The sequence below is a fragment of the Parasteatoda tepidariorum genome, chromosome 7, assembly GCF_043381705.1.
Source record: "Parasteatoda tepidariorum isolate YZ-2023 chromosome 7, CAS_Ptep_4.0, whole genome shotgun sequence".
NCBI classification, from domain to species: domain Eukaryota; kingdom Metazoa; phylum Arthropoda; class Arachnida; order Araneae; family Theridiidae; genus Parasteatoda; species Parasteatoda tepidariorum.
This window is the reverse complement of record NC_092210.1, coordinates 2,934,715-2,959,845: the sequence shown is the minus strand read 5'-3', so window position 1 is coordinate 2,959,845 and position 25,131 is coordinate 2,934,715. Positions and strand designations below refer to the sequence as shown.

Sequence of the window (25,131 nt, the reverse complement as noted above, 5' to 3'; positions counted from 1 at the left end):
AGGCGTCCAAAGATAAGCTCATTATAAGCGGAACTGCTCATTTGCATATCCGTTGAAATGTCAATTTCCGAGGGAAAACTTTTTTATTATTCGAATTATCTTGATTATGATGGTGCTGACGCATGTTAACTACATCTGGGAACAGAGATTTGAAAAGAAAATTTCGGATGATAACTTTTCCTGTTACATTTCACTTTGTCACATTTTATTCACTCTGTTAAAATGATTAATTACCATGTCTAGCTCGCTGATTACCATTTCGTTGTCTTTTTTTTTTATTACTATTCTTATATGCTACTTGCAAAATATTAAATGTGACAAAGTTCGTTAAAAGAGAAAATTAAATCCTTGCTTTTTCTAATCAATAAATAAATGTTAGGAATTTGAAAAGATAAATTTATTGAAATATATATAGAGTAAAAAGAGCTAGGGAATTTAAATATTTATGAACACTTTATATTTCTTTTTATATTCTCATTTTATTAAATTCAGACAAATTTAATTTACTTCGGACTCTTATTTATGTTTCATTTAAAATAAAAATGATGTTAAATATTAATTTACAATTTGCTTCATCATGTATAAATGCCATGTCGTGCCTACTGATTCATAATCGTTTATTATTATTATTATTGCTACCACTAATTATAAAATAGTTAATTACACTTTGACACCCCCAAAGTCAAAGTTTCTTTTGAGTTTTATATATCTCAAGATCATTTGTCTTGTGGTTACTGTACTCAACTACGGAGCCATTGGTTGTCGGTTCGAATCCCACCGTGGGCATGGGAGTAACTTTCTCTCTCTCTCTTTCTATATATATATATATAATGATTTTTTAGTAAATTAGTATTGAGAGCAACATGATTGAAGAGTCCAGTTGTGCATAATCTTCTTTTATTAAGTTGCGATGGTGAAATAGCAGTTTAACCCCTCTCCGAAGNATATCTATATATATATATATATATATATTGAAAAAGACACACGAACATGGAGAAATAATAAAATTTAACTGAAATAAGGGCAGGGGGCACAAAAAGGAGAACATTACATGCTGGAGGATAGATAGAGAAGAGTGAATTTACCCCGGGAAGACATAAGATGACGTTAGCGTTTTTTAAAATATGCTTCAGTGAAAAAAACTCCGATTTAAATTTTAAAAAAACTATTATTAAGGCCGCATCACTAACGCAAAGGATTGCTTTTCATTCAACTACTATTCTACTAACATTCATTCCACTAACATTCATTCTATTAGCATTCATTCTACTAACATTCATTCTACTAACATTCATTCAACTAACATTCATTCTACTAACATTCATTCCACTAACATTCATTCTACTAACATTCATTCTACTAACATTCATTCTACTAACTTGAATCTCCAATAAAAGGATTATAACGACTAATTCTGTATTCATATTGTTTCGCACACCTAAGTCGCTCACAGAAAACAATTGCTTACAATTAGTAACACTAGTTATTAGCATTCATTGAAAAGGTTTTTATTTTTTTTATTGAAAAGCTGAAAATGTTTAAATGCCGTTATTAAAATGCCGTTTTTAAAGCGCGATACAATTTGTTTACCTAATTATTCGAAAACTTTCCACGCGTTTTTATAGATGCAAGCATTTATTTATTTATTTAGATTTCTTTTTGGAATTTCTCTTTATTATGAGACAAAATATATTTTATTTCGGCAACTTACACGGTACGATAATTTAGATATCAATATATGTCAATGAATGCTTTATACTAGCCTGAATACAGTGCTCAAAATAAGAAACGGACTACCCTGAACGACATTTTATCTACTGATCGCATATTTCCGTTCTAGGATAGAGGAATGATAATTAATATGATAATTAATTAGTACAACGGATATTTTAAGTTACGAAATCAGACACCAAATATACTTTCTCTGAATAAACAAAGTTTTTTTCAAAGGATTCAAACTTTAGATAACGGTCAGTAGAGCGGTTTAAAGTTTGGTTCCTTTAATTTTAATTTTATTTGTTGCATATTTTGCCATATCTGGAGAACTTTTTAAGGGAATTTAAAAAAATTTGCACACAATTATAATTTTTTTTTATCCAAATCCAAACATAATTCCATGCAAAAATAGCTTTTAATAATTATTTATTATTTTTATTAGTATATTTATTAACAGTCGAAAAACTTTAAAATTTAAAGAAAAAAATTTACATCATTTTGAAGAATGTAAATTTACTTGATAAAATACAAAATTTGAGCGAAATCGGTAGAATTTTTCTTGAGAAATCGAATTTTATGGAAGCCGTATTTTTAAAATTTGATTTCTCAGGAAGTTTTCGACCGATTTTACCCAAACTTTATATTTTGCTATGTAAAATTACATTCTTTAAAATGACGTAAACAATTGTAAGCCTTACAATTCAAAATTTTATAACCATTTTTAAATAAATTTTTGAAAAATAATAAATATTCTCTAAAAGTTATCTTTCGTATAGAATTACCTTTAGATAAACAAATTTTATAAATATGTGCAAAATTTTTTGAATTCGTTTAAAAAGTTTTCGAGACATGGCAAAATGCGCAAAAATTAAAATCAACATTAAGGGGTTCAAACTTCGAACCACCCTCCTGACTAAGCTATGGGGACGATATTTCCCAGATTGCGGCTTAACATTAAAAATTATTCCTTTCCTCTCCCTGTTTCACACCTAAAACAATCTCTTAAAAAATCTTGATCAAGTAATTGGCAAAGCCAATGGAATAATTCCGATAGAGGAAGACGTCAGTTTAGCATCATCAATAATGTCAACTTCTTCAAATCAATTCCAATTAAACAAGTCATCTGGTTCCTAACAGGTCACGGTCCTTTCCCTTCTTCTTTTCATTACCTGCAAATCTCGGATACAAACCTTTGTACCTGTGGTCATACAGGTACACCAGATCATTACTTACCAACTTGTCTTTACACAATATCAGGGCATACACGCCTTCCAAACATTAATAATTTATATATTTGGCAAAAAAAATTTGTTACAAATAAAACATTAAACTCTAAATTAATTAACGTAATAAAATTTCTAGCAGAAAACGACTCCTTATTAAAATTTTAATCAAACCAGACTTTTTAAGTAGTCTTGAAAGTGTTTATTACCTCTTAAACTTTTTTGATATTGTATTCAGCCTCAGTTTCTGTATATAAAAAGAGGAAGGGGGGGGGAAATCTTTTTCAAATTTTTTTATTTAGTTAAGGCAATAACAAATAGTTTACGGCCTTTAAGTTTATTTTGTTTTTATTTTTATACTTCTTTCCTTATTTTTGTAATTATGCGTTATTAACTTGTACTATATTTAATCTCTATATATTTCTTTAAAACTTTGTGACTTTGTACATATTTAAATTCTCAATAAATTCTCGCTAACTGGGCTCTTTCCTAGGCTGGTGTGGAGCCGGATCAGTAGTCAAGCTTTGGGCTACATGGTAAAGGGTCCATAATGACCTAGGCACATATCCAAAGCTTGTAGAAAAGAAAAAATAATATTGCGGCTGCTCCCCATATTTTGGGAGTTAGAAATTTGAGTTCGTTGAAAGAAAAGGTATGTTTATTCAGAGAAAGTACGTTTTTGTGTCTAATTTCGTAACTTAAAATATCGTCTGTGCTAATTAATTAGCATATTAGGCACTCAAACCTTTACGATCGAACTTTAGCACGTGAAGATCCGATCATTTGATCAAAAGTTATTTAGGGCGGTCCTTTTTATTTTATTTAGCGCACTGTACAAAGGAAAAAATATTTAGATGGCTTACTTCTTTTCAATATTCAATGTCAATAAATATTTTATTCTGCATTATGCAAAACTTCTGATACTTTTCGTGAAAAGCCTTTTAGCTTATCAAACTACACTATGGTGCTTTTAAACTGAATTTAAAACTTTTATTGCAGTATTGTACAAAACACTCAAAATCCTAATATAGTCGCTGAACTTTTACAATCCTTGCATTTTTGGCAGTTATTTTTAGTTCAGCTCTGAATCTTCTTTCAGCTGCCTAAACTAGTTTTTATGAGCGTCTCTTTTTCTCGCTCTATTTTTCCCTATAAAAGAGAATCTTTTTTAATAAAAAATTTTCAGGAGAAAGAACAATCTTATATTCTTTTTGATTAAAAATATTTACTGCCTTTTTTTTAAGTTAAAAGAGCATATTTGATTGCAAAAGCAATCCAAGAGAAAATTTCTTAATGATTTTCTAACTAGTTTTTTTTAATTTTTATCTGAGTATTGATTCATAACGTGAAATGAAATTCAAAATAGTTTCCTCTTTTTAGTTTCACTTTACACATAGCATAAACCCGCAAGGTATTTCCCCCAAAATAACAAAGTTTTGAAACCATAAAAATCTATGATTTTTCAAAATTATTATAAATAAAAAACATTTGATACTTCGCAAAATTTATTCTCTTTTGAACTCCCTCAGGCCGAAGAAATCCTGCAGCATGGACGCAGATGCTGCAGAATATCACAGAATCTGCGGACTATATTTTATTTTAGATATAAAATGAAAGGAAGTTTCATAGAAATAGGGAAAAATTAAAAGGGTTTTTACCCCTCATTCATGGACAATTTACAAAATTAATTTACCTAAACACTACTTATACAATATTATTTCGAAATCTACGCTTCTCCAAAGCTTGTCATTTTAATATAATATAAGAGCAATATGGTTCTTTTCTGTGGTGGTTGATAGTAGACATACGACCACACAGGATTAAAAATATTTCCACAAAATTTATAGGACCTTATATTCTTATATATGATAATACATTATTATCATATACAACAATGAACTGTATATTGCTTTTGAGAGTATGAGGTTTAAAAAAATGCAGCTACAATTCTCAAATGCAGCTACAATACATATTAATCGCATTATTAAGCCACCAACAAATTCACTGCGTTTAATTAACATCAAAAAAATTATTTTCCCCCTTTTCTTTCAGAAAATGTATTTAAAAACTTCCCTTCCGCCTTTATAAGACTTCAAGAGTTGAAAATTGAAAAGTTTTAGGAAATTAAGTATCTTAACTCCTTTAAGTGCTATGTATAAATGCACAAGAGTACTTAACTCTCTTGATGAACCGGTCTTTGAGATGGCAGCGTACGTCTTATATCTAAATTTTTGCACTTCACGACGCTTAAGAACATTTTTATGCATTTAATATAATAGCGATTTGCATGTTAATTATTTGGATTGCTGTTTAGATATAAAATATAATTTACGAATATGGGAAAGGAGCTAATTCTGAAATTTGAGCTCTTGAAATCTAGCTCTTATTCATTCTAATATCGGTCTTGAAATTTAGTACTGATTATATCTTGAATTATAGTTCAAATTATAAAATACTTTTTTTTATATATGAAAAAAATAGTCATTATCATTTAAAATAGTACATTTTATTGTTCACCGAAAGTTTATGACATTATAGCTAGTTTCCATGGCAGCTACTATTTGTTATTTTTTTTTTGAATATGAATAACAGCGATACCCCAAAAGAATGATTGTGAGTGATATGAATGTTATAAATAATATGAAATGAATATGAAAGAAAATGAAGTAAATGAAAATTGAATGAAATAAATACAAATAAATTGAATAAATAATAAATGATTGAAGCAGTAAATGAATGAAATAAATATAAAGGAAATCAGTAAAAATGAAATGAATAAATTCATTTTTTAATATAAATTACAACATTAGCAGAAATGAATGATTGTGAATGTATGCTATGAATGCTATAAATGAAATGAATTATATGAAATGAAATAAATGAATATTATATAAATTAAATGAAAATGAAGTGAATGAATGAAATAAATACAAATAAAATCAACACGAATGAAATCAATATGAATAAAATGAAAGAATTTTCATCTTTCGTTAAATATAAATGACAGTATTAGCAAACTTAAATAATTATGAATGAATAATATGAATGTTGTAAATAAAAAAAAACGATATGAATGTTATGAACGAAATAACATATATGAGTACTGAATGAAATGAGTGAGTGAAGCAAATAAAAATAAAAGAAAATAATAATAATTGAAGGAATAAATGAATAAGGAAAACTGAATAAATGAAGAAGTGATTGAATGAAGCAAAATACAAATGAAATTAATGGATTGCACAACCGTTAGAAATTTGATACTATAAAGGGACTTAAGTATCGATATTTTTAAAACTATTCCAGATATTACAGCACATAGAATAGAAGAAAAATGGAAAAGGAAAATACCAAGCTTTTTTGGGACGTTTTTGCTTGATGACAAGCATCCAATAAGTATATAAGTTCATTCCACATTTTCTTTTCAATTTTTCTTCTGCCAATGGTTTCAACTGTGGCACAAAAGCTTTCCTTAATTTTTGTTAGTGTTTTTGGCATTGATGGTTTATAAGCAGGGTCCTTGGCGCATTCCCCTACAAATAAATCATATGCCATGAGGTCAGGGGAGATCTTGTTGGCTACTTTATTATGGACAAAATTACTTGTCGTTTCATAGCCAGAGCAGTGTTCATAAACCATCAATGTTGACAACACTGCGAAATTTTTGCAGCATAAGAAACCATTGACAGCGTGAAACTATAAAAATTTCGGGAATGAAATTGATTTCAGATTAGATGTTTATCATCCAACAAAAGGGTCACATATCAAGCATATGCTATTGAAAAAAAAATCTTTTTTTTCTTTTTTAAATATTGTGTATAACTTATTACGCGATATTTCCAAAAATATTAGTTTCTGAAATCCGGTATACATTTAGGCAAATATTTGCTTAGAATAATTTTAGACAAAATGAAATTTATTTTCTGCAATTTGAATAATTGAAATCGATGAAATTCGAACTAAGCAAAACGATATGTTTTAAACTTTACCCTAATAAAATTGGGAACAAAATTTGAGGAATCAAATCTTTAGTAATTGAATAAGTTATATTAAAAATATAGTTATAGATGCCACTTAGAAGAGTTTTATTTTCGCCAATCGTGCTTACATGCAACACCCTGCGAATAAAATGGCACCGAAAGACAAAATACATTTAAAGTACACGAAAAAATATAAACCACATAAAATGCATTTTATACCAAAATGAATAAAAGAGATATCGTAAAAAAGAAAATGCATGCTATCGAATATTCGCAGTAAAGAAAGGAAATAACGACTTACCTTATATTTAGAGGTTTCAGTGCAGGTTTCCGTATGTAAAACAACATCGTCCATCCTGGCGACTAACTTGGCGCTAATCCGAGGGGCATATCATAGCCAGAGCAGTCTAACCTAAAATATGTTGGGAATTTTTTATAAATCTATATTTATTATTCAAGAAATAAAAATAATTGAGAAACAGTTGGGGTAGCAAACAAAAAATAAAACATCCTAGTGTATATGAAAAATTAACATACCCTAAAATAAAGTTTTTGTTATTTTTTTTTTCAATTTTATATTAATGTATTGATTCCCAAAGTAACGGACTTACTCTTCTTATAGGTAATATGCATTCCATTTAGTAACATATCTCTAATTAAGACTCGATTGAGTTTGTTTCTAGAATGAAAGCTGATTAATGTTCATTTTCTAACTAATTGTCAACCATTCCAAAATCTAGTACCCAATCTGCTATTCATTAAACAGCGGTTCGGAAAGGCTTAATCGAAAATTTCCGGTACTGAAATTTGCAGCTGTTTACTTAAATGTTAGCTTATTGTAAAGTTCATTTGTTAACGATTCATTGAAATACAATTTGAAAAGTTTGATGCTTAAGATTTCGATGGATTTAGAGCAATCATCTAATTGGATTTAACTAATAAGGAAAACTTGAAACTATAAATTATGAGAATTTCTGCTAATTATGAATAGTCAAGGATATCCAATTAAATATAAATCTGTTACGTCAACGCTCATTTCATTTTGTGATTCAAGTTACACTAAGCAATTGTAATTGATGTAGCTATGTGAATGTGAATATTGATGCGAAAATGAAAGATTTTATTTATTTGCTATTTGAATATATGTAAGTTGTAAGCTAGATTTTAATTTATTTGCTGTTTGAGTATATGTAAGCTGTAAGTTAGAGTTTGTATCATCGGTTGCTATGGTGATATTATGGAACACATTTTTGTGTAAAAAATAAAGTGTTATGTTTCTTGTTTTTTGTAAAAATGGAGATAGATTAATTTTATTTTAGTTAAGTAGTACTTTTTAGTGGAGAACGACAGAATATTGCACTGTCTGGCAGTCTCTTAATAGTGGATTTATGCTAAAAACAATGTAGGAAAAGCCGGCATTGCATGTAAAAAGAAGACATATGGGAATTATTGGTAAAAATAAACTTGAGAGTGCCCCTTGGCGAAATTGGCACCGTTCTTGTTTGCGCGGAACACCATGGTTGCAGGAATGGTAATTCACATAATGATAATTCAATGATACATAAATCAAACATAATGATAATTCAAAAATTCAATCAAACATAATGATAATTCAATAAAGCATTGGAAAATTTCAACAAAACAACAATGAAGTAAGCTCAGAAAGAAAAGGTAAAAAACAACTCACTTCTTCATTAAACTTGAATATCCTCAGATTTAGATGCACAGAATTCTCTAAGAGCAGTTAGATACTGTCTAAATTTATCATGAATATAATCTGTGTACCTCCATCGCCACATAAATTCGGCGAAATACGAATCGAAAATGGCGTCTGTGATACCGGACTGGCGGTGACATTTTTTTCTAAAGTCCCTTTTAATGACTGCCCACATACCTTCAATCTTATTGACTAAAGTAACCTTACCAGCCAGTATCTAAAGTAGAACTAACGGTCTTCTGAAATTACATATACCGTTGAACATTTAAAAATAATGCTAAAATCTAAACCAATCGAAATCACGATTGGGTCTCACCATCGCCCAGCTTGGCTATCAACAGCGATCACAACTTGGCGAGACTCAAGGGGCACCCTCAAATATAGTCTACCCGGAATTATTATATGCTATATTTAGGCATTGTGTATTTAGCATTACCTAAGCTTGATAGAGCTGTATTTTTTAAAGCTCCGTGGTTATATGAAATTATGTTTTTTTTTTTGCGAATAGTATGCTATTTTCATAACTGCTGCTGCAGTTTCTCGTGACTGTTAGATCCAGTTTAGTCTATCTAATGACGGCTAAGTCTATACTTATTCTGAAAATGGCGCAAAACGTCAATATGGAGAAAAGGCACAATTTTGTAAAAATGAAAACCGTTTGTGGTCTGTTTTAATATTTAAAAACTTACTCAAATGCTACATTACCAGGGTTCATAAAAATCTATAAAAACAGTGACTTTCATAATTCTTATCTACGTTAAAAATTTTCCCCAAATTAATATTTTTTTTTTAAATCAATAACTTTTCAAATATTTAAGTTATTTGTCCTTTTCTAAAACCCAGATAATTCAGGATGATATATATAATTTTTAAAAAATCAAACGTTTAAAAAATTCGAGTGTGAGGTACTTTAAATGTGGCTTTTTTTATTTTCCTTGGCGGCAGATGTTCAAAACACCTTGTTCATGATAAAGAATAACAAAAAATTCCAAATTAGCGTAAAACGAAATAGGAGACTTATTGAGAAACAGTGTACCATTTTACCTTAATTAGTTTATTTTGTAAACAAGCCGTAACGTTATAATACTTCCTAGGGCGCAGTCATACTCATTCACTTCTTATTTAGATAGCTCTCATAAAATAATTTAACCAGCGTATCATTTGCCTTTTTCACAAAAGTATCTATTTGTAGTTCGCTTTTCCTTTCAAGCCATTTTTCCTTTTTAATTTCGAAGATTAATGTAAAAAACAGCAAATTTTAACCAACCTCGATATTTGAGTTATATCTATGAGAAAAGATCAAGTTCTTTGTCATTTCAGACAGAATTAGAAGATGAATAATGTAAATTTTGGCATATCTCAATTTTATACGTAAACATATGAAACATACAAAGCGGAAGTATACTGTCATAAATTGTTCTGAAATTTCAGCGTCAGTTTCACCCAGCTAATTATAATATCAGCGTCTAATTCTTGACTTAAATTAATGCTATTTTTTAATAATTTAAATAAATTAAAACTATAATTTTTAAATAAATGTTTTTTGTCTGTAAACACTTGTTTTTCTTCGAAAGAAAACGATTTTTTAAAAATTTGTTTTTCCCTTTTCATTATTTTTTGTTGTATCTCCATATTCTTTTTGTATATTCCAATTGTTCTATATTCTCATACTATTTTTTATTCTATATTTTTACTATATATTCTATATTCTAATTCAATGATTTATTCTATATTATCTTTCTATATTCTTATTCTATATACTCGTTCTATATTTACTTATCAGATTAACTTTTTAAATCGAGATTTGATATTTTTTTCACTGTTCTTTGTCACAAAACATAAAATCCATTAAGTTTTAAACACATACCTAAGTTATAGAACACAGATGATAAATCGTTTTTCATGTTCGCTTTTGATTGAATTTCCTTTCTTTATAAACATTTGTTTCTCTTCAAAACAGAACCATTTTTTTTATTTCATTTTTTCCTTTTCATTCTTTTTTATGTTACATCTCCATACTCTTTTTGTATATTCTAATTGTGTATTCTATATTCTCATTCTAATTTTTATTCTATATTCTCATTCTAATTTTTATTCTATATTCTTACTATATATTCTATATTCTCATTCTATGATTTACTCCATATTATCTTTTTATATTCCTATTCTATATACTCGTTTTATATCCACTTAACAGATTAAATTTTTAAATCGTGATTTGGTATTCACAAGCATAGAATCCATTAAGTTTTGAAACACATGCTTAAGTTATAAAACACAGAAGATAAACCGTTTTCCATGTTCACTTTCGAGATAAAAATTTTAAACTGCGGTTTAGCATTTAAACTTTAAAGAATTCCAACATTTTTCATTGTCAAAGAAAAAAAGTATTAAACCGGACTTTTGGCAAAAGAGGAAGAAATTATGAAGAAGGCATTTTTTTAATAAAACTGATGTCCTTTTCTTTCATCAATCAATGACAAAATATAATACCTGCGGATGACAGAGTGTATCCGTTTTGGAAGAAATATGTTCCTTTTTGCAATTTCAAAAGAAAAGGCTTTTTGAGAAGAAGAAGCGATAATGCTGTAGAGATATCATTTTCTGTTCAGAAATTGGCGATAAAGTTATCAATTTCATTCACTGGATACTTATGTTCTTCTATGCTTTAAATCCTGAATTCAGCCAACACAGCTTCATTTTTTTTTTAATTTTCTTATATATAGCAAAAAGGAACTATATTGCTTAAAATTGGTAAATATAGATAAAGAGGAAGCGAAGATAAAATATGTATTTCAAAATATGAGGTATTTCACTCAAAACGCTTTCAAACAGTATCTATTTTTTAAATAAATGTTTTATTTTTTTTAAATAAAAACATATTACTATACGTTTGGTATTAAAATAGTCAAATTATTTTTTAAAAAATACTATAATTATATATTGCTTATGTAAAATATTTCTCCCACTTAATTTTTTGCATTAAAATAACCAAATTATTGAAAAAAATACTATAATTTATATATTGATTATGGGAAATTCTCTCACTCGAAGTTTATCTGTAAAAATCTACTCCGCGTCATTTTGTGTGGGCAAAATCCGATTCCACGATTTTTATTTTAGGAAAAAATCTTTCTCACCACGATATTTTGCCTGTTCAAAAACTTCTCTCACCAACTTTTTTCTATGCAGAAATTCACTTTAAATGTTTTGTCAGTTAAAAAATTTGTCTCACGGTGCTTTTTCTCAATGCAAAAATTGTTGTCACAAAATTTGCATTTGCCACTATTCTATAAACTATATTCAGCGATATTTTGAGGAGATAGCCCGCATTCTTAGTATTCTGTTTCCTCTTTTTTTGGAGATGATAATTTCCCATGCGTATTGATACTAAATATTTTGTGGGGAAAGGATCTTCCGACAATGCCAAGCTATCAAAAGGTACCTCGAGATAGAAATGAATTAACATGTCATATATACTAATGAATCGATGTTAAATAATCATAGTGTTAGGTACTTGCAAAAGAGGAAATTGTCTGATTGTAATTAAATAATAAGTGTTAAAAAGGTATATATCGAGGGATTTCCGAGAAATTCTAAGCACATAGCTTCAGATAATCACAACTAAAAAATTAAATTTAAATAGCATTCGAAAGGGGGACAATTTTCTCCCCTACCAGAATTGAAGTCGTATCCCTAATCCATTTACTGTTTTTTAAGTTCAATGAAAACCGAAATAAATTTTTTTTTCGAATTTTTTTAACTTTTTTAATCTTGTGGGCTTGACCTCAAATTCAGTATTAATTTAAGATATACAATTAAAAAAACTTAACTCATCCAGAAATGAATACTTTTTTAGAACATTTTTTTGAGAAAAAGGAAATGTTGATGCTTATATGTGGCCCTCAGCTACAATCTGAAATCTGTACCTATAGAGTTAGGTCAAAAATATTATTTTTAACACAAAAATGACGAAAGGGGCCTTTTTTATCCCCCTCGTTTTTCGTTGCTCTGTAATTCAAAGAAAATAACTTAACGAAAGTATTGTGTTTTTCTGATAATTTGACTCTATTTAACGCTTATTTTATCATTCATTTGTTAGCCTTATAGGATAGTATATATAGAACCTTCATACCTAGAATAACGGGAGGCTCTAAAGTGGCCCTAAAATATTTTTGTAGGTACTCTATTACACTTGGTAAGTTACCCCAGTTTCATTAAAAAACAAACGAATTTCAACTTATCCTCAATTTTTTTTTTGAGAAGAGAAGAGAAACTGCTGCATAAGTATAATTAAAAAGTCTGTGTACCGTTTAATCCAATATTTTCGTTTGTCTAATTGAATAAAATACCATAGAAATGTGATGATCTGATATATTTTTTATGAAATTAATCATGATTATATTATAAGATTTTTGGTGTCGAATTGATGTACACACAAACCTGAGAGGAGATATACTGGCCCTTACAAACTTTCTAGGTATACAGCAATGTTCAGTGTTCAGTCTTTCTAGTGTTCTAAGCAACTTGGACTAAAATTTTAATTACGTTTGAGGGCGAGAAGAAAAAAGTATTAATTCAAACCACCCTATGATCGGTGAAAAATCTCATAATATAGCACAAAAACAGTCTAGGTCTAAAAATCACACAACAAAAAAGTAACTTCTATATGAAAGTTTCGGTTTCAAAGCGAAATCATAAAAATTTTTTAGAATTATATTGCATCAATGAAATTAATAGTGACTGAACTACCCCGGTGGATTTTTCGGATAAGGGTTCGACCCGACGCCACGTGAGAACCAAACATTACAAAAATACAGTAAAGTAAAATTAAAACTAATAAAGATTGATACACATTAGTAAATATCACAAAATCGATGACAATGTAAATTTAAAACAATAAATCAAGTATTGTAAACCATGTAAGAAAGTAAAGTAAACAAGTGGATAAATGAACGCAAAATGCTCCCGTGTAAAAAAAACAGATAGTTCAACATCCCCAACGTATTAAGGATCTATATATTACAAAATTTAACACTAAACATTCCATAACTGGTCAAATGACCACTTAGGAACTTTTGCATCGAAAATGAACTTATAATCTTATCGTTTTTGCACATTTGACTTGATGACTTTTTCTAGCAATTATATACAGTTAGTATTCTATTATTAATCTTATTTTGTCTGTTTAGAGTAATACTTGTCGTATACCAATTTCTACCACAACCGGTAATTTGACCGGGACAACAGTTTATTGCTTTATACAGTTATCGGATCAGAGATAACGATGTAATGCGGGTTCAACGTATTGCATTCGATGAGTTGTACATTTCTGCAAAGACTGTTGCGCAGTTAGTTCAATCAGAATAACTGTGAATCTAAATTTCAAGAAAGTACCTAAAATTTTAGATTGGCATTTTCGTGCAAGAAAAAGTGACAAAAACAAAATGTTTTGGTATTTCTACTATAGCCGGTCATTTGACCGGCTATAGTAGAAATAGGTATGTAATAAGTGTTGGTATGTTTAGTGTTAAAATCAATCATAATAATCAATAAATTGCATCAATAAGTTCGAAGATATCAATTGCTCTTAACGCTTTCACTCTCTCCAGCAACCGAAATCAAATATTATATTTGAAAAGACAACAACGCATTTCTAACACAGAATGGAAATAATTGGTTGCATCGATATCGCACCAGTTGTTTCGAAATTAAAAAGAAAATAAACAAAACGGAATTGGGAAAGAACTAATGCATCTGGCAACCTTTTATTGTACTTCATTTACACTATTGGAACTCAAAGAGTCAATGCTAGAAAGAAAAAGATAAAAAGGAATTTTCCATAAGTGTGTGCTTCTTAGAGAAAAGAAAGTGGGCAAAGTTATTTACTCTGTCACGTACTACTTGGAACATATAAAAGACGTGGCTTCTTTTCGCGAAAAGCTGTCAAAAGAGATAAAAGTTAATCTCTCCTCAAGCTTCCGGCAGAGAGGGACCACAATTTAAGTATGGATTCGATAGCTTTTCTGTTCCTTGAAAACTCATTAAGAGGACTATTCGATCCTTTTATACAGTATATACCCACAGCTTCTCCCTTTACAAAGGGAGAATAACAAAGTGGGAGGTCGAGGAGGTAATTAAAGTTCAGAATCATGCCCTGAGAATGTGACTAAGATGTGTTTAATGGATCGCAGATTTTGTGAACAAATTCAATAGAAGTTTGAGGTATTACTCTGCCCAGAACTATATTGCATTACGCTTAAGCTTATTAATTTTTAAAATGCTTCATGTAAAGCGGAAAACAATTATTTTCAACTTGCAGAAATTATTTACAAAAGAAGAAGAACATAGAAGAAAAGCAAAATTTATTTGCAAAATTAGTTCGAGGTCGAGGAGATAATTAAAGAGGTGACTAAGGTTAGCGGATCTTAGATTTTGCGAACAAATTTTAAAAAAAATATTATATTACTTTGCACTAAATTGTATCTCATTATATTTATGTTTGTTCATTATTAACAAGCTAGATGTTATGAACAAAAATTATTTTCAGCTAGCAGAAATTTAAAAACTAAGACTAAAGCGAAAAGCAAAAAAATATTTTCTAAAGAAGAGCAAAAAATGCAATGGTCGAGGAGATAAGGTTCAGACTCATTTCCTGAGTATGTGACACGTGTTTGTTCAATTAGTTTTTTGGTAACAAAATTAATAAATAAATATAATAGTTAATATTATATTGTATGTTAATGCTTTATAGTGTATGGTTATGCTATATTTAATTGGTTTGCTATGTTTATACATATGTATTGTTAAAACTCACGATATGAAAATCAAAAAATTTGTACCATTCGCGATCTTGAAAATTGCATGTAATAGTTGCATTTATTTTTTACAAAAAATTCCAAATTTTTCATTAGATATAATTCAATATATTAGATAAGATACATGTATTTCCTATTCATATTTTGTATTGTATTCTCTTTCTGGACTTTGGCAAAACCTTTGGCGTACAGAGAGAGAGCAATTTTAGACATTTGTCGCGCTCTCTCGATAGAAAAGGTTTTGTTTTTATGACTTCCAGAGCTGGTACCCCTGAGGACGTCAGTTTCGGTTGTCATATTTATTCATTTTTTCATATTTCATTGTTTCTTTTATTACGCTTATTAGGCTACTGTTTGCATGATTGATGTAAAAAAATTGTAAAATATTACTTCGTAAATAGTGCATTTAATAGTTAGAATGTAATATTTCCAAGAAATTCTATATTTTGTGATGTAACACATTCGTTACTAAAGATAGGACACTAGATGTAACGAAAGCAATAGACGTTTGAGTTATTACTTTGCAAAACAAAACATTGCATTGCACTGGTGTCCATGCTTATTTGTAATAACAATGCTTTACATAGTAAGGTGACATTTCGTCACTTATTACTTAAAAGGAAAAAGAGTGAGAGAGTTAAATTTTTTTTTCAAAAAATTCTAAAGTTTGTTTAAATTTGTTGCATATGATGTAACATAAAATAATTTTTTTCCCTTTTTAAAGAGAGAGACCACAATTTAAATGGGAATTCCATTGCGTAAATCTTTTTGTGCTTTAAATACACAAGTTATATGTTGCCTGATAATTTATTTCAAAAATTATATTCTGCATTAAAAATTACATTTTGTCGACGAATTTGTTTAAAAATTTTGAATTATATTTTTCTCAGTAATACACATTGCAAATTTTAATTTAATGAGTTACTATAGAAATTATTTTTTGATCAATTATTTGTTTTAGGACCTATATTTTGATCAATGATTTGCTTTGGAAATAATGTTCTTCCTTATAAAACATGTTTATTTCTCATAGCCTTCACTTTAAAAACGGAATTGATCAAAACGGATTAAACCAGAGATTTTAATTGCAGTCCAGCTTAGACTAAAACATCTGTCTTTGTAAATTCCCAGTTTAGTGAGTGTTTTGGAAGCATTATTCGGGAGCCCAAAACAGATAAGGCCTGTTCAAGCCGCCGACACCACTTCAATCTCTCCAGATCGATTTAGGTTTTAATCTAAAATAGAAGCTGCTGCTGAAAATTGAGAGATGAATCTGAATAGGGTGGAGTAGTTGCTTATTCAGAGATGATTGCAGAGTCACGCTTCAGGCTCTAAATTTATTTTCCTATAAAATAGAGTAGAACTATTCAAAAAGATACGCCAGAACTTCGATTGGATAATAACAGCGGGATTCCCTTTATCTAGGGAAACAAGTTTATATTATTTACTCAGTTTAAAGGGCATAAAGGGGAACATAAACTTTTTTTTTTAATTTCTTCCAACTCAGTTGAAATATACACTGAATACTGAAAGGCTATGCAGAAATTGGAATATATGCGAAATGATTTAGCTTCATTGATAAGAATGAATTATACGAATAAAATTGAATAAGCTTACTTGCTGCTTCATTTTTTTATTTATGGAAAATGAAAATTTTTTTTCTTTAACTATTGTTTTATATAAAAGTTTGATGTTAAATAAAATTTTACTTAAAAAAAGGGAAAAATTGAAAATAAAAAATGGCGCATTAAACCAGAGTCAAAAATTTTGATGGTTTTCCATTGATTGACCAACATGATCTTGATGGTAATCATCAATAATTCCATCATGAACCATTAAATTTTTTGATGGTAACCAACATAAGTAACCATCACCTCAATGAAGGAACTTGGACAGATTTATGAGGGTCCAACATAAGAATAGAAACTTGTTTTGATGGTTTGTTCGTGTTAAACCATCATGAATTTATATCATAGTATCTTAGAAATCAAATGTTGGAACGATCATGAACAACCCTCATACCGATCTAGGAATTCGTACTGATTTATGATGGTTCAATGTTACAAAATCTAAGTTGTTTTGATGGTATTCCTGAGAACCAACCAGAACTCCCATCAAACCATCGTGGAAATATATAGTTTGAACCATCACGGATCATCAGTTTGAACCATCACGGATCACGAACCATCATGGATTGTTGGTACTTGATGGTTGACCATCATAGTATTAAAGTAACATTTTCCATCATGGAAAAATGGAAGTTTGTTGTCAAAAACCATGAACACGTAATGGAAAATGTTGGATAATGGTGATCATCAAATGATGTTGGACCATCATGAATCGCTCTGAAACCAACATAAACCATCAAAATGTTTTAATGGGACCATCAAGAATTTGGTTTTTGGAAATAAGTTATGTAACTGCTTAACTGATTCATTTAATTACGTCATAAGTGTAACCCTCATCTGAAGTACATTTTTATTCATAAAAACCATTTTTACTCATTATATAGAACATATTTTATTCTAATTCGACATTTATTCTATCTCTAATTCTATAGAACATTTTCAGAACAATTTTTATTCTTAATTTAATTCCGGTAAACCATCAGCTAATTTTTCCTACCAACAGAGGGCCCCATAAGCTTTTCAAAATAGAAAAAAAAAACAGTGCATTAATTGAACATTAAGGATCTGTATCACAAATATGAAAGTGACCTACTACTTAAATAAAGCGTTCAATATATTGAAAGTATGCTAAAATTATCGAAAACAAGTAAATCAAAGAATCAAGTTAAGTGATAACATAGTTTATACAAGTAAAATATAGAGAGAACAGTCCATGGTTTAAAAATTAGCTACTCTGCATTATTTTTACATTCATTTACTTGTACAATAAGTGCCGTAACTCTTTGGGGTATTGAAAATATTTTATGATAATTGTAATAACGATTTTGCATTTCATTTAAAACAATTTCTCTACTAGAAAATTATCTTTTTGATTTTTCTATGTTACTTTTCAACTGTCTCTCAACTCTTCAGGAAATGTGTAATTTTACATTGACGATTTAGCGGTTCATTTCTAATCAGTTCTTTGATAGATAATTAACTTAGACTTCACTTTATTATCAGTACAAAGAGTATGTATGTAGTTATTTACATCGCACTAGAGTTGCACAATGGGCTATTGGCGACGGTCTGGGAAACATCCCTGAGAATGACCCGAAGACATGCCAACGCAAATTTTGATCCTCTGCAGAGGTCATGGCTCTTCTGCTTTGGTAGCCCGACGACATGCGTGCGAAGTCAAACACTTCAGGGTAGAACAGTTTAACGAGGACCGATACCACGCACCTCTGTCCCTACGCAGGCTGATCAAAGTGGTCACTCACCCGCTTACTGACAGCAACCAGTGATGCTTGACTTCAGTGTTCCACGGGGAACCATGTCTTTACGATAAGTCCGCTGCGTGACGTACATAGAGTAACTTAACTCTTCAGGATATTTGTATTATTTTATGTTAACGTAAGTGACGATGATACTCTTCATTTTGTATAGTTGTAAGAAAATTAGATTTCACGTAATTTCTACGTTCATTTACTTGTACAAGGATATTTGAATTATTTTATTATATTCCTAATGACGCTTTATTTTGGACAGTTTTGTTAGAAAAATAGTTTCCACTTACTAGCATTACAAAATATACGTTTACTCTTCAGAATATTTGAATCATTATTTTGTTTCAACCCTAATGGCAGTAATAATAATAATAATAATAACATTAATAATAATAATACATTTCAGCTTAAGAACTGTACTTTATTTTCAGATCCCTGTGAAGGCGTTGACTGCCCAGCATCACAGGTGTGTCAACTGGACGAGCATAGAAATCCAATCTGTAGATGTAATGCAGTGTGTAGTCCAGAACTGAGACCAGTTTGTGGTTCAGATGGTAAAACATACACTAACGAATGCACTCTGCGCGTCGAAGCTTGCAAATCTCGCAAAAGTATTCGCATCATCTATACTGGGGAATGCAGTGCTGGTAATTATATTTCGAAATTTTTATACTTAATTACAAAGATGTGGCTATTTTTTTTCAACTCATCACAGCAGAAATAATCAAAATATCTTATTTAATAAGTCAATTTTATATCATCATAAACAAAAGCAAAATTCCTAAACATCTCAAACCCTTAATTTAATTTACTCTTGATATAAAAAAAAAATGTCGTTTATTTTCTGCAATATTAAAATATTTCAGTGACAAAAAAAAATCTTATAAGCATTACATTTATTTTTCGAATAGTTTCCTACAATGTATTTATTATGCGGGATGTTTCGTTAATTCCACCCTTAATCTCTATGTTTAGAATTTTTATAAAAAATTAAAACAAAATAAGTATAAACAAAAAAGTATATATAGTTTGTCCGAAGTAAGAATTCCCCTAGCCATTCGTCTGGATCCGTGGCTGTGACTGTGGTAACGAGGTATAGTAGGGGTGTGGGGTTACTGTTCAGAACAGGTTTTTGCTCGGTTCAGCGAGAGAAATGGAATATTTTTCTTCGGTCGATTGTGTTAGCCGTAGAGTGAAGAGGAGCTACCCTCCCTGAAATGCGCTATTCTTGTTTAAATAGCAGCAGACGGCCTCAGACTTTGTCAAATCATGTACCATGATTTGACAAACTATAGTTTTGACAAATCATGGTACATGAAGTCTGGTGTATTAAACGAGACAAGTTCGATTGCGGGAAAAAACAGAGTTGTTAAGAGACGATTATTAGAAACATCTGCAAGTTTTAACCTCCAATTAAACTGGTTTTGATGCTTATTACTTATTACTTTCTTTACTGTAATTGGTCAAATATCGATAGCGTCTGTGTTTTTTCGTCAGAAAAATAATTTATGACCCCTAATGTGTATAATTTTGTGTCTAATTTAATTGAGTATTCTGAAAAATACTTGTTAAGGGTGGACTGAATGGATGACCTTGTATATCAAACATTATCGTGGAAAATAATTTTTGCGTATTTTAATATTGATATAGTACAATATAAGATAGTTATATAATAGTATATTGCACTATAACAATATCTTGTTAAGAATGTGCAAAGTTAAAAATGTTTAACAAAACATCGTTTTTGACATTTTTTTCATTTAACTAGTTCGTAGTATATATCTTTAAACGTTCTCTCTAATAACCATAAATGCAATCGATCTTTCAGATATGCATACAAATAAAAAGTTTCATTAATAAAAGAACGTTATATTCAATAAATATTTTTTGTTAATAGAAAGAGTAAAGAAGCGTCTGTTTCTTTCATAGGTTAAGCAAAAATAGAGAACACTTATTTAAAATTTAGAAGATTAGTTTCGGTAGAAAATTTGTTTTGAACTTTCAATTTTTACGTTTTCTATTTTCATGGCACTGAATATTTAAACACATTTTGTCTGGTCTACCACTGCAGTTAAATAAACCAGACAAAATGAGATTTTGTCTACTGTGGAAGAGCAAGGTTTTTCTAATACTTTTATCCTGCTTATGATGAATTGTTTATTAAACTCTTTGTCTTCGTTAATAATGTATTTTTCAATTGAGCTTCATAGTATGAAAGAGAGAGACAAGGAAGAAAATATTATTACTGTATACTTTTTTGAATCTAAAAAGTAAGAATTCGCTTTCCAGAAAAATCTCAGTTTCTTATTGTAAATATATATTTTATACATAAGTGTTTCTCATGTTAAAGTAGAAATCGATTCACTCTAGAAACGCAATATTAACTCCACTTTCAGAAAAAGTCACTCACATCTACAGTTTCTGCTAGACGGAAACTTCTGAATGTGGGATATCACCTTTTACCCCCGAAGTCTTTATAGGTTATTTACATAAAGTCAGTAGACTAAAAAGAGTTGCTGGCCGGAGATAATGAGAATTAAAACTTAAAAATTTAAAAATCATTTCAACTTTTATTGGACTGATTAACTATTATAAATCGGAAGAATGTTAAAAGAGTTATAACTCATTTAAAATTTAAGAAAAAAACTAGAGCTCTAAAATCGCTGGAAAATTTCAAAAGCATTATTTATCAATGAAAAGATTTCATTGCTTGCCAATGAATTAAGAAGGCATAGTTAAAATGATAAAAACAAATTAGATTACTTTATCAAACTTAAACATGATGTGGATTTTTTTATGGAATTACTAAATCCATTGCTTTCACGCCATCCCCAACTTGGAAGTATTTTTGGGGAAGATCTGGAGTAAAATTTATGATACTATAAATTCTTATATAATTTCGTTTTTTATATTCATGCATCTATATATTTCTTTAGGAGCCAATCCTTGCGAGAATTTAGAATGTGGTCCCAACCAAGAATGTGATATAGATCGTTACGGGATTGCAACCTGCCAATGTCCACCAGCCTGTGAACCAGTAATGAGACCTGTATGCGGTACTGATGGTCACACATATCATAATGACTGTGACTTGCATCGGCAATCTTGCCTTATGAAGCGAGAAGTCACTCTTGCCTATAGGGGAGAATGTGGTACGTAAATTTCAGTATATTATTGCGACATAAATTTGCAATTCGTAAAAAGAAAGATAATCGCAATATGAGAAATTAAAATGGAATGTATAAATTATTGAAGTCATAGGTGTAGATTTTAACACTTTAGCTTCATTCCCTCTTTAATAAATCAGTAGCATGATATTTATTATCAAACATTACTTGTGTGTGATTGGCAAACCCCTGAGATCTGACGTAGTCAGATATAATCCATGAGGGCGTTGACATACAAAAATCACGATTAATAATTTCCATGGCAGTACTTGGGTAAAGCAGAATAGGTATCGCATTTTTTTTTATAAATTGGAATGCTTTTTTGTTTCCCTTGAGAGAGGGGCATTTAAGTTGATCACTTACAAAACTGACAAGAGTGGTCTGACGTTACTATCTGTTTGATTAATAATATTTAATTACTGTTTCATTATTATTTTTTTGATTTTTATTCATAATAGAAATAACCTCTTTCAGAAAGTTGCCTGTCTTTCTAAAATTTGAGAAGTGGGTCATTATAAATATATTTTTTAAAAAAGGTGGTCATAATATTTGAGCATTTTATTTTATAACCGTCGTTGAATAGCCGACACAATTTATTGGGTTTACGACAACTAATGTTCAACCTCGTAACCTTATAATTTTGAATCCAATCCAAAAGACAAGGAATCAAGTATTGAGGGAAATTGCCTTCCTGGTAGACTTTTTGATGGAACTAGCCCGCATTTGCGCTACACGGAGGGGAAAATCCTGAAAACTTCCCACGAGTCTGACGGCTCTAGGGGGTTCAAACCCATGGTCTGTCTACCACTGGAGATATTTTACGTCCGCACTAGGGTTAATACAACCCGGATGAGGAATTCGTATTGACCAGCTATCGCTGAGTTTTGAACCCAGTTCGCCTCATTGGACGGCGAGCTCTCTAGCCTTTGAGCCATCACGGCTATATATTTGAAGATTTATTTTATTTTATGACCGTCGTTGAACAGCCGAGTCAATTTTTGGTTTACGACTACCAATGTTCAACGCCGTAGCCTTGTAGTTTTGAACTCAAACCAGAAGATAAAGGAACTTCTGGATAGAGTAATGGGAGAAATTAATTTTCGTGGAGGACTTTTTGATGGAACTAACACGCATTTGCGTTACATGGAGAGTATAACCATGAAAACCTCTCACGGTCAGCCTGACTGCAGGGAGACTAACCGATGATTCGTCTACCACTGAGGATAATTCATGTCAGCATTGTGGTTGGTGCTAGCCGGGTGCGGAATTTGTATCGACTAGCCATCGCAGGGATTCAAACCTGGTTCACCTCATTGGAAAGCGAAAGCTCTATCCACTGATTCACCTCGGCTCTATATTTGAAGATTGTATAAACCCTTGAATATATAACAGTAGGAACACAGAATGTTCCCCTTTTTAAAAAATTGATAGTACAGTGTATGATGTCGGTAGCTTGTAGATTCAAATTTAAAAAAAAAATCATTATTTGCAATGTATTGAGAGCTTCTGCATAAGTAATAAGATCAATATGCGTGTTGTGAGTCTACGAAAAAGTTAATTGATAGTGTATGAAGTGAATCGTTATGATTTCTGCTTCTAAAGCAAAATATCACAATAATTACACATTTTGGAAACCTCGAGTTAACGCAACGTTCATATATTTTGATGCTTCTCGTAAAGATTCGAAAGAACGTGTGTGGTTCGTCTGTAAAAAAATTCGTGTATATTGCATGGAATAGGTCACTACAGATTCGGTTTCCTTACAAAGGTCTCTTAAGCATTTGGGAACCTCGAGTTAAGAATGAGAAAAACTTTGTTGTTGTTACTAATGGCGTTTTCCAATGCCAGCAAGCCTGCCTGGGTAGTCAAGAGAATTTGTAAGTGAGAGGGTGCGTTTGTTGTGTTTCAGTGGCGTAACCTATGGCTAAGAATACGATATCAGCCATACACTTTATAGACCGTTTTACAAGGTGGACCTAATTATAATTTAATTATTCATCCGCAAATCGTAATTTTGGCTTGAAGCAGAGAAAAGTTAATTTTCAATTCAGTACCATAGGTATTTATTTTTCATGCGAACTTTCAGGGCTTTGCGAAACCGGCAGATTTAGTGTGCACCAATCATCATGGAAATCTGAGGCCTGCTGTATTTGAACTTACTTTCGCGTGTGTTGTTCGGCTGTGAAAAAATTGAGTGCGCAGTGTGTGAGGAAGGTCACCATAGTTTTGGTATTTTCTTGAAATCGAATCACATTATTTACACATCCAAGTATTTGTTTTTTTCAAAACGGGTCCCAATCCAATGTTTAACATTTAGAGAACTTTTTGCACTGATCTATTATGCCTTCAGAATTTACTCAAATGGGACTCCCAAGATCTATTTTTTCCTTTTTCATAGATAAGGAATGTTACGCTTGGTATCTCTTAACTTCTGATTCATAAAAAAAGAAAAACAGAAATTGAAGAGAAGAACAGAAAAACTTTATGAAAGTAAAAACATTAAAGTTTCTGAAAACAATCCTCCCTCTAAGATTTCATTTTGTTCTTTTACCAATTGTTCTTCTCCCAATAGGTTAGAGATATAAAACTCAGGAAACTGGAGATGACTTTAGACTCAAAGGTACAAAAATATTTCGAAAAAGTTTGGAATATTAGAAAACCGGTACAACTTTTGTTCTCGTGTTTTGCTTGATTTATCGGAGCACTTTGCATATAGCAGATTTCAAGAGGTTTCTGGCGAATGTATTTTCTTCGCAATCTGTTTCGAATGTTTTGAGATTGTGTAAAATGTTCTTTTTTTATGTTTCCATATCGACATTTTTCGCTAAATCAGAGCAGCATAGAAAGTCTTTTTGTTTAAATCTAAAAAATTTAAATAGCAAATTTTTCAGATTTCAAATTTGTTTCCAAGTTTCAAGTTAATTGAAAAAAGAAATTATTCAACATAAAAGAAACTAGTTTTTGATAAAATATTTTCTAATTTTGAAGTAGATTTAAATTCTGATATTTGTGTGACGTTTAACTTCTTTATATAATGCGAACTTAATTTATAAACTGTTCAAAATGCTCCTGTATCCTGTACAATTAAATGTAATGATTTCTTCAAAAAAATTAAA

General features: G+C 30.2%; 1 protein-coding gene across 1 annotated transcript in view; it reads left to right on the top strand.

Moving 5' to 3' along the window:
- Nucleotides 1-25,131, top strand: part of LOC107441737 (agrin) — a 342,845-nt gene that overhangs the window by 210,068 nt on the left and 107,646 nt on the right. Inside the window, exons 5-6 of the mRNA XM_071183001.1 lie at nt 19,280-19,495; nt 21,785-22,000. Coding sequence (XP_071039102.1) covers nt 19,280-19,495; nt 21,785-22,000 — 432 coding nt within the window. The remainder of the gene's footprint in view (nt 1-19,279; nt 19,496-21,784; nt 22,001-25,131) is intronic.